General features: G+C 46.4%; 1 protein-coding gene across 1 annotated transcript in view; it reads left to right on the top strand.

Annotated features, from left to right (window-relative positions):
• The window catches only part of LOC127924185 (centrosomal protein of 89 kDa-like), a gene marked incomplete at its 3' end in the record, with an annotated part of 41,452 nt that overhangs the window by 2,385 nt on the left and 21,653 nt on the right, over positions 1 to 17,414 (top strand). The window contains exons 2-4 of the mRNA XM_052508639.1: positions 7,311 to 7,417; positions 16,458 to 16,613; positions 17,148 to 17,358. Coding sequence (XP_052364599.1) covers positions 7,311 to 7,417; positions 16,458 to 16,613; positions 17,148 to 17,358 — 474 coding nt within the window. The remainder of the gene's footprint in view (positions 1 to 7,310; positions 7,418 to 16,457; positions 16,614 to 17,147; positions 17,359 to 17,414) is intronic.

Below are 17,414 nucleotides of genomic sequence, written 5' to 3'. Positions count from 1 at the left end.
TTAGCCAGCCAGCTTTGTCTCTCTGCTTACTAGACTAGTTAGCCAGTCAACTCTGTATCTCTGCTTCTTACTAGACTAGTTAGCCAGCCAACTTTGTCTCTCTGCTTCTTACTAGACTAGTTAGCCAGCCAACTTTGTCTCTCTGCTTCTTACTAGACTAGTTAGCCAGCCAACTTTGTCTCTCTGCTTCTTACTAGACTAGTTAGCCAGCCAACTGTGTCTCTCTGCTTCTTACTAGACTAGTTAGCCAGCCAGCTTTGTCTCTCTGCTTCTTACTAGACTAGTTAGCCAGCCAACTTTGTCTCTCTGCTTCTTACTAGACTAGTTAGCCAGCCAACTTAGTCTCTCTGCTTCTTACTAGACTAGTTGGCCAGCCAACTTTGTCTCTCTGCTTCTTACTAGACTAGTTAGCCAGCCAACTTTGTCTCTCTGCTTCTTACTAGACTAGTTAGCCAGCCAACTTTGTCTCTCTGCTTCTTACTAGACTAGTTAGCCAGCCAACTGTGTCTCTCTGCTTCTTACTAGACTAGTTAGCCAGCCAGCTTTGTCTCTCTGCTTCTTACTAGACTAGTTAGCCAGCCAACTTTGTCTCTCTGCTTCTTACTAGACTAGTTAGCCAGCCAACTTAGTCTCTCTGCTTCTTACTAGACTAGTTAGCCAGCCAACTTTGTCTCTCTGCTTCTTACTAGACTAGTTAGCCAGCCAACTTTGTCTCTCTGCTTCTTACTAGACTAGTTAGCCAGCCAACTTAGTCTCTCTGCTTCTTACTAGACTAGTTAGCCAGCCAACTTAGTCTCTCTGCTTCTTACTAGACTAGTTAGCCAGCCAGCTTTGTCTCTCTGCTTCTTACTAGACTAGTTAACCAGCCAACTTTGTCTCTCTGCTTCTTACTAGACTAGTTAGCCAGCCAACTTAGTCTCTCTGCTTCTTACTAGACTAGTTAGCCAGCCAACTTTGTCTCTCTGCTTCTTACTAGACTAGTTAGCCAGCCAACTTTGTCTCTCTGCTTCTTACTAGACTAGTTAGCCAGCCAACTTAGTCTCTCTGCTTCTTACTAGACTAGTTAGCCAGCCAACTTAGTCTCTCTGCTTCTTACTAGACTAGTTAGCCAGCCAACTTAGTCTCTCTGCTTCTTACTAGACTAGTTAGCCAGCCAACTTAGTCTCTCTGCTTCTTACTAGACTAGTTAGCCAGCCAGCTTTGTCTCTCTGCTTCTTACTAGACTAGTTAACCAGCCAACTTTGTCTCTCTGCTTCTTACTAGACTAGTTAGCCAGCCAACTTAGTCTCTCTGCTTCTGACTAGACTAGTTAGCCAGCCAGCTGTGTCTCTCTGCTTCTTACTAGACTAGTTAACCAGCCAACTCTGTCTCTCTGCTTCTTACTAGACTAGTTAGCCAGCCAACTGTGTCTCTGCTTCTGACTAGACTAGTTAGCCAGCCAACTGTGTCTCTCTGCTTCTTACTAGACTAGTTAGCCAGCCAACTTTGTCTCTCTGCTTCGAGAAGGGAAGAGGCTTACTCTAAAATTGATTACAGTGTTTTTCCCCTCATCAATCTACACACAATACTCCATAAGAACATTGCAAAAACAGGTTATTTATTTTTTTGCTAATTTATTAAAAATAAAAAGCTGAAGTATCACATTTCCATAATTATTCAGACCCTTTACTCAGTACTTTGTTGAAGCACCTTTGGCAGCGATTACAGCCTCCAGTCTTCTTGAGTAGGACGCTACAAGCTTGTATTTGTGGAGTTTCTCCCATTCCTGTCTGCAGATCCTCTCAAGCTCTGTCAGGTTGGATGAGGAACGTTTCTCCAGAGCGATTCTGTAGGTAAAAGATGGCTCAACTTACCTCGCTCTCCCCTCTACATTGAACACTATATGACAGAAAAGCAATGGTCAAGAATGAAGCGATTCAGAAGTGCCTTTGTTAGGTGTGTGTGTGTTAGTTTACTCAAGCTGTTTGTAGTCCCGGTGTTATACAGGAAGTGATGCTGTAGTCCGTGGGAGTGTGTGTGTGTGTTATACAGGAAGTGATGCTGTGGTCCGTGAGGAGTGTGTGTGTTATACAGGAAGTGATGCTGTGGTCCGTGGGAGTGTGTGTGTGTGTTATACAGGAAGTGATGCTGTGGTCCGTGGGAGTGTGTGTGTTATACAGGAAGTGATGCTGTGGTCTGTGGGAGTGTGTGTGTTATACAGGAAGTGATGCTGTGGTCCGTGGGAGTGTGTGTGTTATACAGGAAGTGATGCTGTGGTCCGTGGGAGTGTGTGTGTTATACAGGAAGTGATGCTGTGGTCCGTGTGTGTGTGTGTGTGTTATACAGGAAGTGATGCTGTGGTCCGTGGGAGTGTGTGTTATACAGGAAGTGATGCTGTGGTCCGTGTGTGTGTGTGTGTTATACAGGAAGTGATGCTGTGGTCCGTGGGAGTGTGTGTGTTATACAGGAAGTGATGCTGTGGTCCGTGTGTGTGTGTTATACAGGAAGTGATGCTGTGGTCCGTGGGAGTGTGTGTGTTATACAGGAAGTGATGCTGTGGTCCGTGGGAGTGTGTGTGTTATACAGGAAGTGATGCTGTGGTCCGTGGGAGTGTGTGTGTTATACAGGAAGTGATGCTGTGGTCCGTGGGAGTGTGTGTGTTATACAGGAAGTGATGCTGTGGTCCGTGGGAGTGTGTGTGTGTTATACAGGAAGTGATGCTGTGGTCCGTGGGAGTGTGTGTGTGTGTTATACAGGAAGTGATGCTGTGGTCCGTGGGAGTGTGTGTGTGTTATACAGGAAGTGATGCTGTGGTCCGTGGGAGTGTGTGTGTGTTATACAGGAAGTGATGCTGTGGTCCGTGGGAGTGTGTGTGTTATACAGGAAGTGATGCTGTGGTCCGTGTGTGTGTGTTATACAGGAAGTGATGCTGTGGTCCGTGTGTGTGTGTTATACAGGAAGTGATGCTGTGGTCCGTGGGAGTGTGTGTGTTATACAGGAAGTGATGCTGTGGTCCGTGGGAGTGTGTGTGTGTGTATACAGGAAGTGATGCTGTGGTCCATGGGAGTGTGTGTGTGTGTTATACAGGAAGTGATGCTGTGGTCCGTGGGAGTGTGTGTGTGTGTATACAGGAAGTGATGCTGTGGTCCGTGGGAGTGTGTGTGTTACAGAAGTGATGCTGTGGTCCGTGGGAGTGTGTTATACAGGAAGTGATGCTGTGGTCCATGGGAGTGTGTGTGTGTGTTATACAGGAAGTGATGCTGTGGTCCATGGGAGTGTGTGTGTGTTATACAGGAAGTGATGCTGTGGTCCGTGGGTGTGTGTGTGTTATACAGGAAGTGATGCTGTGGTCCGTGGGAGTGTGTGTGTTATACAGGAAGTGATGCTGTGGTCCGTGGGTGTGTGTGTGTGTTATACAGGAAGTGATGCTGTGGTCCGTGGGAGTGTGTGTGTCATATTTGTAAACATTTGGTCAGTCTACTTGTCTCAAAGATCCTCCTCGTCAACTCCATAACCATCAACTTCCATGTTAACATCATCTCCTCACACCTCACACCTCATCACCTCATCACCTCACACCTCATCTCCTCACACATCATCTCCTCATCACCTCATCACCTCATCACCTCACACCTCATCTCCTCACACCTCATCACCTCATCACCTCACACCTCATCACCTCATCACCTCACACCTCATCTCCTCACACCTCATCTCCTCACACCTCATCTCCTCACACCTCATCACCTCTCTCCTCACACCTCATCACCTCATCTCCTCACACCTCATCACCTCACACCTCATCACCTCACACCTCATCTCCTCACACCTCATCTCCTCACACCTCACACCTCATCACCTCATCACCTCACACCTCATCACCTCACACCTCATCACCTCACACCTCATCACCTCACACCTCATCACCTCATCACCTCATCACCTCTTCACCTCACACCTCATCTCCTCACACCTCATCTCCTCACACCTCATCACCTCATCACCTCATCACCTCACACCTCATCTCCTCACACCTCATCACCTCACACCTCATCACCTCACACCTCATCACCTCACACCTCATCACCTCACACCTCATCTCCTCACACCTCATCACCTCACACCTCATCTCCTCACACCTCATCACCTCATCACCTCACACCTCATCACCTCATCACCTCACACCTCATCTCCTCACACCTCATCACCTCACACCTCATCTCCTCACACCTCATCTCCTCACACCTCATCACCTCACACCTCCACCTCACACCTCACACCTCACACCTCATCTCCTCACACCTCATCACCTCACACCTCATCTCCTCACACCTCATCTCCTCACACCTCATCACCTCACACCTCATCTCCTCACACCTCATCACCTCACACCTCATCACCTCACACCTCATCTCCTCACACCTCATCACCTCACACCTCATCACCTCATCACCTCACACCTCATCTCCTCACACCTCATCACCTCATCACCTCACACCTCATCACCTCACACCTCATCACCTCACACCTCATCTCCTCACATCTCATCTCCTCACACCTCATCTCCTCACACCTCATCTCCTCATCACCTCACACCTCATCTCCTCACACCTCATCCCCTCACACCTCATCACCTCACACCTCATCTCCTCACACCTCATCACCTCACACCTCATCTCCTCACACCTCATCTCCTCACACCTCATCACCTCACACCTCATCACCTCACACCTCATCACCTCATCACCTCACACCTCATCACCTCACACCTCACACCTCATCTTCTCACACCTCATCACCTCACACCTCATCACCTCACACCTCATCACCTCACACCTCATCACCTCACACCTCATCACCTCATCCCCTCACACCTCATCTCCTCACACCTCATCACCTCACACCTCATCACCTCACACCTCATCACCTCACACCTCATCACCTCACACCTCATCACCTCATCACCTCACACCTCATCTCCTCACACCTCATCACCTCACACCTCACACCTCATCACCTCACACCTCATCTCCTCACACCTCATCTCCTCACACCTCATCACCTCACACCTCATCACCTCACACCTCATCACCTCACACCTCATCACCTCACACCTCATCTCCTCACACCTCATCACCTCATCACCTCACACCTCATCACCTCACACCTCATCTCCTCACACCTTATCTCCTCACACCTCATCACCTCACACTCATCACCTCACACCTCATCTCACACCTCACCACCTCACACCTCATCTCCTCACACCTCATCACCTCACACCTCATCACCTCATCACCTCACACCTCATCACCTCACACCTCATCACCTCACACCTCATCACCTCACACCTCATCTCCTCACACCTCATCACCTCACACCTCATCACCTCACACCTCATCTCCTCACACCTCATCACCTCACACCTCATCACCTCACACCTCATCACCTCACACCTCATCTCCTCACACCTCATCTCCTCACACCTCATCACCTCACACCTCATCTCCTCACACCTCACACCTCATCACCTCACACCTCATCACCTCACACCTCATCACCTCATCACCTCACACCTCATCACCTCACACCTCATCACCTCACACCTCATCACCTCACACCTCATCACCTCACACCTCATCTCCTCACACCTCATCTTCTCACACCTCATCTTCTCACACCTCATCTCCTCATCACCTCCTCACCTCACACCTCATCACCTCATCACCTCACACCTCATCTCCTCACACCTCATCACCTCACACCTCATCTCCTCACACCTCATCACCTCATCACCTCACACCTCATCACCTCATCACCTCACACCTCATCACCTCACACCTCATCACCTCACACCTCATCACCTCACACCTCATCACCTCACACCTCATCACCTCACACCTCATCTCCCTCACACCTCATCTCCTCACACCTCATCTCCTCACACCTCATCACCTCACACCTCATCTCCTCACACCTCATCACCTCACACCTCATCTCCTCATCACCTCACACCTCATCACCTCACCTCATCACCTCATCACCTCACACCTCATCACCTCACACCTCATCACCTCACACCTCATCACCTCACACCTCATCACCTCACACCTCATCACCTCATCACCTCACACCTCATCTCCTCACACCTCATCACCTCACACCTCATCACCTCATCACCTCACACCTCACCACCTCATCACCTCATCACCTCTCACCTCACACCTCATCCCCTCACACCTCATCACCTCACACCTCATCACCTCACACCTCATCACCTCACACCTCATCACCTCATCACCTCACACCTCATCTCCTCACACCTCATCACCTCACACCTCATCACCTCACACCTCATCACCTCACACCTCATCTCCTCACACCTCATCTCCTCACACCTCATCTCCTCACACCTCATCTCCTCACACCTCATCTCCTCACACCTCATCTCCTCACACCTCATCACCTCACACCTCATCTCCTCACACCTCATCACCTCACACCTCATCACCTCATCACCTCACACCTCATCACCTCATCACCTCACACCTCATCTCCTCACACCTCATCACCTCACACCTCATCACCTCACACCTCATCACCTCATCACCTCACACCTCATCACCTCACACCTCACACCTCATCACCTCACACCTCATCACCTCATCACCTCACACTCACACCTCACACCTCATCTCCTCACACCTCATCTCCTCACACCTCATCACCTCACACCTAATCACCTCACTCCTCACACCTCACACCTCATCACCTCACACCTCACACCTCATCTCCTCACACCTCATCTCCTCACACCTCATCTCCTCACACCTCATCACCTCACAACTCATCACCTCACACCTCATCTCCTCCACCTCTTCACCTCACAACTCATCACCTCACACCTCATCACCTCACACCTCATCTCCTCACACCTCATCACCTCACACCTCATCACCTCACACCTCATCTCCTCACACCTCATCACCTCACACCTCATCTCCTCACACCTCATCTCCTCACACCTCATCACCTCACACCTCATCACCTCACACCTCATCACCTCACACCTCATCACCTCATCACCTCACACCTCATCTCCTCACACCTCATCACCTCACACCTCATCACCTCACACCTCATCTCCTCACACCTCATCACCTCATCTCCTCACACCTCATCACCTCACACCTCACACCTCATCACCTCACACCTCATCACCTCACACCTCATCTCCTCACACCTCATCACCTCACACCTCATCTCCTCACACCTCACCTTCCCTGTGTTGTGGTGAACGCTTCCCCCTAATAAGGTTTGTTTTGATTTAGAGGCACATAGCTCACGGCTTGATCCCTGCAGCCACCATCGCCCCCCGGCCTGCTGTACCCCGTACCCCTCCCCCTCGCAGCCCGTACCCCTCTCCAGAAAGACCCAGGTACCTATATGGAACATACACCTCACAAACGGATCTGCATCCCAAATGGCATCCTGTACCCTATATAGAATGCACACCTTTTCACCAGGGCCCGTAGGATATTGTGTTTATGTAGGGAATAGGGTGTCATTTGGAATGCATCCTCAACTCTGTCTGACGTCTTTCTCTCCTCTTCCCTTCTCGTTCCTTGTCTCCTCGTTCCTTGTCTCCTCGTTCCTTGTCTCCACTTCCCTTCTGGTTCCTTGTCTCCTCGTTCCTTGTCTCCTCGTTCCTTGTCTCCTCGTTCCTTGTCTCCTCGTTCCTTGTCTCCACTTCCCTTCTGGTTCCTTGTCTCCTCGTTCCTTGTCTCCTCGTTCCTTGTCTCCACTTCCCTTCTGGTTCCTTGTCTCCTCGTTCCTTGTCTCCTCGTTCCTTGTCTCCTCGTTCCTTGTCTCCACTTCCCTTCTGGTTCCTTGTCTCCTCGTTCCTTGTCTCCACTTCCCTTCTGGTTCCTTGTCTCCTCGTTCCTTGTCTCCTCGTTCCTTGTCTCCACTTCCCTTCTGGTTCCTTGTCTCCTCGTTCCTTGTCTCCTCGTTCCTTGTCTCCACTTCCCTTCTGGTTCCTTGTCTCCTCGTTCCTTGTCTCCTCGTTCCTTGTCTCCACTTCCCTTCTGGTTCCTTGTCTCCTCGTTCCTTGTCTCCACTTCCCTTCTGGTTCCTTGTCTCCTCGTTCCTTGTCTCCTCGTTCCTTGTCTCCTCGTTCCTTGTCTCCACTTCCCTTCTGGTTCCTTGTCTCCTCGTTCCTTGTCTCCTCGTTCCTTGTCTCCTCGTTCCTTGTCTCCTCGTTCCTTGTCTCCTCGTTCCTTGTCTCCACTTCCCTTCTGGTTCCTTGTCTCCTCGTTCCTTGTCTCCTCGTTCCTTGTCTCCTCGTTCCTTGTCTCCACTTCCCTTCTGGTTCCTTGTCTCCTCGTTCCTTGTCTCCTCGTTCCTTGTCTCCTCGTTCCTTGTCTCCACTTCCCTTCTGGTTCCTTGTCTCCTCGTTCCTTGTCTCCTCGTTCCTTGTCTCCACTTCCCTTCTGGTTCCTTGTCTCCTCGTTCCTTGTCTCCTCGTTCCTTGTCTCCACTTCCCTTCTCTCCTCTTCCCTTCTCGTTCCTTGTCTCCTCGTTCCTTGTCTCCTCGTTCCTTGTCCCCTCGTTCCTTGTCTCCACTTCCCTTCTCTCCTCTACCCTTCTCGTTCCTTGTCTCCTCGTTCCTTGTCTCCACTTCCCTTCTCGTTCCTTGTCTCCTTGTTCCTTGTCGCCACTTCCCTTCTCGTTCCTTGTCTCCTCGTTCCTTGTCGCCACTTCCCTTCTCGTTCCTTGTCTCCACTTCCCTTCTCGTTCCTTGTCTCCTTGTTCCTTGTCGCCACTTCCCTTCTCGTTCCTTGTCTCCTCGTTCCTTGTCGCCACTTCCCTTCTCGTTCCTTGTCTCCTCGTTCCTTGTCTCCACTTCCCTTCTCTCCTCTTCCCTTCTCGTTCCTTGTCTCCTCGTTCCTTGTCTCCTCGTTCCTTGTCTCCTCGTTCCTTGTCTCCACTTCCCTTCTGGTTCCTTGTCTCCTCGTTCCTTGTCTCCTCATTCCTTGTCTCCACTTCCCTTCTGGTTCCTTGTCTCCTCGTTCCTTGTCTCCTCGTTCCTTGTCTCCTCGTTCCTTGTCTCCACTTCCCTTCTGGTTCCTTGTCTCCTCGTTCCTTGTCTCCTCGTTCCTTGTCTCCTCGTTCCTTGTCTCCACTTCCCTTCTGGTTCCTTGTCTCCTCGTTCCTTGTCTCCTCGTTCCTTGTCTCCACTTCCCTTCTCGTTCCTTGTCTCCTCGTTCCTTGTCTCCTCGTTCCTTGTCTCCTCGTTACTTGTCTCCACTTCCCTTCTCTCCTCTTCCCTTCTCGTTCCTTGTCTCCTCGTTCCTTGTCTCCTCGTTCCTTTTTTCCTCTACCCTTCCACCCTCTTCTGTCATCCTTTTTCTTTCTAACCTTATTGCCATGACTCTCAGATGACTTATTGTACATGTAAGTATGAGTGACTATGTGAATTCTGACTTATCTATCCTAAAACCTCTTATTACAGGTGACATCATCTCACCTGGGCTAAAACCTGTTATTTCAGGTGACCTAATCCCATCTGTCCTAAAACCTCTTATTACAGGTGACATCATCTCACCTGGGCTAAAACCTGTTATTTCAGGTGACCTCATCCCATCTGTCCTAAAACCTCTTATTACAGGTGACATCATCTCACCTGGGCTAAAATCTGTTATTACAGGTGATCTCATCCCATCTATCCTAAAACCTCTTATTACAGGTGACCTCATCCCATCTGGGCTAAAACCTGTTATTACAGGTGACCTCATCCCATCTGGATTAAAACCTGTTATTACAGGTGACCTCATCCCATCTATCCTAAAACCTGTAATTATAGGTGATCTCATCCCATCTGGATTAAAACCTGTTATTACAGGTGACCTCATCCCATCTGTCCTAAAACCTGTTATTGCAGGTGACCTCATCTTATCTGTCCTAAAACCTGTAATTACAGGTGACATCATCTCACCTGGGCTAAAATGTGTTATTACAGATGACCTCCTCCCATCTGGGCTAAAACCTGTAATTACAGGTAATCTCCTCCCATCTGGGTTAATACCTGTAATTACAGGTAACCTCATCCCATCTGGGTTAATACCTGTAATTACAGGTGACCTCATCCCATCTGGGTTAAAACCTGTAATTACAGGTGACCTCATCCCATCTGGGTTAAAACCTGTAATTACAGGAGACCTCATCCCATCTGGGTTAAAATCTGTAATTACAGGAACCCTCATCCCATCTGGGTTAAAACCTATAATTACAGGTAACCTCATCCCATCTGGGTTAAAACCTGTAATTACAGGTGACCTCATCCCATCTGGGTTAAAACCTGTAATTACAGGTAACCTCATCCCATCTGGGTTAAAACCTGTAATTACAGGTGACCTCAGCCCATCTGGGTTAAAACCTGTAATTACAGGTGACCTCAGCCCATCTGGGTTAAAACCTGTAATTACAGGTGACCTCAGCCCATCTGGGTTAAAACCTGTAATTACAGGTAACCTCATCCCATCTGGGTTAAAACCTGTAATTACAGGAAACCTCATCCCATCTGGGTTAAAACCTTAGTGTCACGGACTTCAAAGTACCACTTGTTTTTGTTGTTGACTCCCATCTGTGCTTATTGAACCCTCATCCATCTGTGTTTAATGAACCCTCATCCATCTGTGTTAATGAACCCTCATCCATCTGTTTTAATGAACCCTCATCCATCTGTTTTAATGAACCCTCATCCATTTGTGTGTTAATGAACCCTCATCCATTTGTGTGTTAATGAACCCTCATCCACCTGTTTTAATGAACCCTCATCCATCTGTGCTTAATGAACCCTCATCCATTTGTGTGTTAATGAACCCTCATCCATCTGTTTTAATGATCCCCCATCCATCTGTGTGTTAATGAACCCTCATCCATTTGTGTGTTAATGAACCCTCATCCATTTGTGCTTAATGAACCCTCATCCATTTGTGCTTAATGAACCCTCATCCATCTGTGTTTAATGAACCCTCATCCATCTGTTTAATGAACCCTCATCCATCTGTGTTTAATGAACCCTCATCCATCTGTTTAATGAACCCTCATCCATCTGTGTTTAATGAACCCTCATCCATCTGTTTAATGAACCCTCATCCATCTGTGTTTAATGAACCCTCATCCATCTGTGTTTAATGAACCCTCATCCATCTGTTTAATGAACCCTCATCCATCTGTTTAATGAACCCTCATCCATCTGTGTTTAATGAACCCTCATCCATCTGTGTTTAATGAACCCTCATCCATCTGTGTTTAATGAACCCTCATCCATCTGTGTTTAATGAACCCTCATCCATCTGTGTTTAATGAACCCTCATCCATCTGTTTAATGAACCCTCATCCATCTGTTTAATGAACCCTCATCCATCTGTTTAATGAACCCTCATCCATCTGTGTAATGAACCCTCATCCATCTGTTTAATGAACCCTCATCCATCTGTTTAATGAACCCTCATCCATCTGTTTAATGAACCCTCATCCATCTGTTTAATGAACCCTCATCCATCTGTTTAATGAACCCTCATCCATCTGTTTAATGAACCCTCATCCATCTGTGTTTAATGAACCCTCATCCATCTGTGTTTAATGAACCCTCATCCATCTGTGTTTAATGAACCCTCATCCATCTGTTTAATGAACCCTCATCCATCTGTTCTTAATGAACCCCCATCCGTCTGTGTTAATGAACCCTCATCCATTTGTGTGTTTAATGAACCCTCATCCATCTGTTTCATGAACCCTCATCCATCTGTTTAATGAGCCCTCATCCATCTGTTTAATGAACCCTCATCCATCTGTGTGTCAATGAACCCTCATCCAACTGTTCTTAATGAACCCTCATCAATCTGTTTAATGAACCCTCATCCATCTGTGTTTAATGAACCCTCATCCATCTGTGCTTAATGAACCCTCATCCATCTGTGTTTAATGAACCCTCATCCATCTGTGTTTAATGAACCCTCATCCATCTGTTCTTAATGAACCCCCATCCGTCTGTGTTAATGAACCCTCATCCATTTGTGTGTTTAATGGGCCCTCATCCATCTGTTTAACGAACCCTCATCCATCTGTTTCATGAACCCTCATCCATCTGTTTAATGAGCCCTCATCCATCTGTTTAATGAACCCTCATCCATCTGTGTGTCAATGAACCCTCATCCATCTGTGTGTTAATGAACCCTCATCCATCTGTGTGTTAATGAACCCTCATCCATCTGTGTGTTAATGAACCCTCATCCATCTGTGTGTTAATGAACCCTCATCCATCTGTGTGTTAATGAACCCTCATCCATCTGTGTGTTAATGAACCATCATCCATCTGTGCTTAATGAACCCTCATCCGTCTGTGTTTAATGAACCCTCATCCGTCTGTTTCATGAACCCTCATCCATCTGTTTAATGAACCCTCATCCATCTGTTTCATGAACCCTCATCCATCTGTTTCATGAACCCTCATCCATCTGTTTAATGAACCCTCATCCATCTGTGTGTTAATGAACCATCATCCATCTGTGTGTTAATGAACCCTCATCCATCTGTTTAATGAACCCTCATCCATCTGTGCTTAATGAACCCTCATCCATCTGTGTTTAATGAACCCTCATCCATCTGTTTAATGAACCCTCATCCATCTGTGCTTAATGAATCCTCATCCATCTGTGCTTAATGAACCCTCATCCATCTGTGTGTTAATGAACCCTCATCCATCTGTTTAATGACCCTCATCCATCTGTGCTTAATGAACCCTCATCCATCTGTGCTTAATGAACCCTCATCCATCTGTGCTTAATGAATCCATCTGTGCTTAATGAACCGTCATCCATCTGTTTAATGAACTCTCATACATCTGTGTAATGAACCCTCATCCATCTGTGTGTTAATGAACCCTCATCCATCTGTTTAATGAACCCTCATCCATCTGTGTGTTAATGAACCCTCATCCATCTGTGTGTTAATGAACCCTCATCCATCTGTGCTTAATGAACCCTCATCCATCTGTGCTTAATGAACCCTCATCCATCTGTTTAATGAACCCTCATCCATCTGTTTTAATGAACCCTCATCCATCTGTTTTAATGAACCCTCATCCATTTGTGTGTTAATGAACCCTCATCCATCTGTGCTTAATGAACCCTCATCCATCTGTTTTAATGAACCCTCATCCATCTGTTTTAATGAACCCTCATCCATTTGTGTGTTAATGAACCCTCATCCATCTGTTTAATGAACCCTCATCCATCTGTTTAATGAACCCTCCTCCATTTTTGTGTTAATGAACCCTCATCCATCTGTTTAATGAACCCTCATCCATCTGTGCTTAATGAACCCTCATCCATCTGTGTTTAATGAACCCTCATCCATCTGTTTAATGAACCCTCATCCATCTGTTTAATGAACCCTCATCCATCGGTGTTTAATGAACCCTCATCAATCTGTTTAATGAACCCTCATCCATCTGTTCTTAATGAACCCCATCCGTCTGTGTTAATGAACCCTCATCCATTTGTGTGTTTAATGAACCCTCATCCATCTGTTTCATGAACCCTCATCCATCTGTTTCATGAACCCTCATCCATCTGTTTAATGAGCCCTCATCCATCTGTTTAATGAACCCTCATCCATCTGTGTGTCAATGAACCCTCATCCATCTGTGTGTTAATGAACCCTCATCCATCTGTGTGTTAATGAACCCTCATCCATCTGTGTGTTAATGAACCCTCATCCATCTGTTTAATGAACCCTCATCCATCTGTTTAATGAGCCCTCATCCATCTGTTTAATGAGCCCTCATCCATCTGTTTAATGAACCCTCATCCATCTGTGTGTCAATGAACCCTCATCCATCTGTTTAATGAACCCTCATCCATCTGTGTAATGAACCCTCATCCATCTGTGTTTAATGAACCCTCATCCATCTGTGTGTTAATGAACCCTCATCCATCTGTTTAATGAACCCTCATCCATCTGTGCTTAATGAACCCTCATCCATCTGTGCTTAATGAACCCTCATCCATCTGTGCTTAATGAACCCTCATCCATCTGTGCTTAATGAATCCATCTGTGCTTAATGAACCCTCATCCATCTGTGCTTAATGAACCCTCATCCATCTGTTTAATGAACCCTCATCCGTCAGTGTTTAATGAACCCTCATCCATCTGTGTGTTAATGAACCCTCATCCATCTGTTTAATGAACCCTCATCCATCTGTGTGTTAATGAACCCTCATCCATCTGTGTGTTAATGAACCCTCATCCATCTGTGCTTAATGAACCCTCATCCATCTGTGTTTAATGAACCCTCATCCATCTGTTTAATGAACCCTCATCCATCTGTTTAATGAACCCTCATCCATCTGTGTGTTAATGAACCCTCATCCATCTGTGTGTTAATGAACCCTCATCCATCTGTGTTTAATGAACCCTCATCCATCTGTGCTTAATGAACCCTCATCCATCTGTTTAATGAACCCTCATCCATCTGTTTAATGAACCCTCATCCATCTGTTTAATGAACCCTCATCCATCTGTGTTTAATGAACCCTCATCCATCTGTGTTTAATGAACCCTCATCCATCTGTGTTTAATGAACCCTCATCCATCTGTGTTTAATGAACCCTCATCCATCTGTTTAATGAACCCTCATCCATCTGTTTAATGAACCCTCATCCATCTGTTTAATGAACCCTCATCCATCTGTTTAATGAACCCTCATCCATCTGTGTTTAATGAACCCTCATCCATCTGTTTAATGAACCCTCATCCATCTGTTTAATGAACCCTCATCCATCTGTTTAATGAACCCTCATCCATCTGTTTAATGAACCCTCATCCATCTGTTTAATGAACCCTCATCCATCTGTTTAATGAACCCTCATCCATCTGTGTTTAATGAACCCTCATCCATCTGTGTGTTAATGAACCCTCATCCATCTGTGTTTAATGAACCCTCATCCATCTGTGCTTAATGAACCCTCATCCATCTGTTTAATGAACCCTCATCCATCTGTTTAATGAACCCTCATCCATCTGTGTTTAATGAACCCTCATCCATCTGTTTAATGAACCCTCATCCATCTGTGTGCTTAATGAACCCTCATCCATCTGTGCTTAATGAACCCTCATCCATCTGTTTAATGAACCCTCATCCATCTGTGTGTTAATGAACCCTCATCCATCTGTGTTAATGAACCCTCATCCATCTGTTTAATGAACCCCCATCCATCTGTGTGTTAATGAACCCTCATCCATCTGTGTTTAATGAACCCTCATCTATCTGTGCTTAATGAACCCTCATCCATCTGTTTAATGAACCCTCATCCATCAGTTTAATGAACCCCATCCATTCTGTGTGTTAATGAACCCTCATCCATCTTTTTAATGAACCCTCATCCATCTGTGCTTTAATGAACCCTCATCCATCTGTGCTTAATGAACCCTCATCCATCTGTGTTTAATGAACCCTCATCCATCAGTGTGCTTAATGAACCCTCATCCATCTGTGTTTAATGAACCCTCATCCATCTGTTTAATGAACCCTCATCCATCTGTTTAATGAACCCTCATCCATCTGTTTAATGAACCCTCATCCATCTGTGTTTAATGAACCCTCATCCATCTGTGTTTAATGAACCCTCATCCATCTGTTTAATGAACCCTCATCCATCTGTGTTTAATGAACCCTCATCCATCTGTGTTTAATGAACCCTCATCCATCTGTTTAATGAACCCTCATCCATCTGTTTAATGAACCCTCATCCATCTGTTTAATGAACCCTCATCCATCTGTTTAATGAACCCTCATCCATCTGTTTAATGAACCCTCATCCATCTGTTTAATGAACCCTCATCCATCTGTTTAATGAACCCTCATCCATCTGTGTTTAATGAACCCTCATCCATCTGTGTTTAATGAACCCTCATCCATCTGTGTGTTAATGAACCCTCATCCATCTGTGTTTAATGAACCCTCATCCATCTGTTTAATGAACCCTCATCCATCTGTGTTTAATGAACCCTCATCCATCTGTTTAATGAACCCTCATCCATCTGTGTTTAATGAACCCTCATCCATCTGTGTTTAATGAACCCTCATCCATCTGTGTTTAATGAACCCTCATCCATCTGTGTTTAATGAACCCTCATCCATCTGTGTTTAATGAACCCTCATCCATCTGTGTTTAATGAACCCTCATCCATCTGTGTGTTAATGAACCCTCATCCGTCTGTGTGCTTAATGAACCCTCATCCGTCAGTGTGCTTAATGAACCCTCATCCATCTCTGTTTAATGAACCCTCATCCATCTGTTTAATGAACCCTCATCCATCTGTTTAATGAACCCTCATCCATAGTGACAGTGTGTTTTCTACTTTTGTCTCCACTTCCTCTTTAACTCGCCTTTCTGTCCGTACTACAGGTCTGCCTTGGCAGCCGCCATCTTGTCGTCGTCGTTGACCGGCCGGACCATCGCCCTCCCTCCTGCACGCCCCAGATCCTTCTCCGAGAGTGACTGCTCACGCTCAGAGACACACACCACGTTCCAGCCTTACGCCAGCACGGCGCTCTACACTCGGTAGGCCGACAATCAATTCTCCTGCAATTCCTTGCATCCTGTCTCCTAGCGTCTTGTTTGAAACGTATTGGAGGAGAAGGCTCAAGGTCCCGCCCCTCAGACCTTCTTCTCCAATACTTTTTGAGGAAGAGTCGAGCACAGATGAATTGAGAGAGAGCCTGCAGTGCCACCTACAGATGTCGTATCTTAATTTGACCCAGTTTTTCACAGCAGGAAAATAATCCTGCGGCAACAGGAAATGTTCATTATTATGTGGATTATAATTATATACATGTTTTGTGGTGGTTGATATATTTTTCATTAAGGCAAAATAACATCTGACATTTTTTAAGTGGAAAATTATAAACATTAGCAACCTTTTTAAAACATTGAATACACTACAAAAAATTCCTGCAACAACATGTTGATCAAATGAAGATCCTATATCTGTAGTAGGTCACTTACAGTAGTCTGCCCTCAGTGACCAAAGCTGTGAATCAGTGATACCAGTCTAAAGGAGTAGATCTGTGATCTCTCTCTCATGTCTTTATTTAGAGACGGAGAGCCAGAATCGTTGGCTGGCCGGCCTCGCTTGCCCTCTCCTAGGCTCTCTGAAGACCATGATGATGATGATGAAGAGGAGGAGGAGGACTTAGAGAGATCGGTTCTGTCAGATGAAGATGGTCATGTCTACCAGTCTCTGGATCGCCGGGGGAGAAGTCCGACCAGAGACGGATATGACATCTACGCCCGGCCTGTAAAACAGGTAGGAAGAGTTTGGGTCATTACCTCTACACCCGGCCTGTAAAACAGGTAGGAAGA

This window comes from Oncorhynchus keta, unplaced genomic scaffold (assembly GCF_023373465.1).
Source record: "Oncorhynchus keta strain PuntledgeMale-10-30-2019 unplaced genomic scaffold, Oket_V2 Un_contig_3778_pilon_pilon, whole genome shotgun sequence".
Classification (NCBI taxonomy): Eukaryota; Metazoa; Chordata; class Actinopteri; order Salmoniformes; family Salmonidae; genus Oncorhynchus; species Oncorhynchus keta.
Note: the sequence above shows the minus strand (reverse complement) of the source record. Positions and strands in the feature narration are given on the sequence as shown.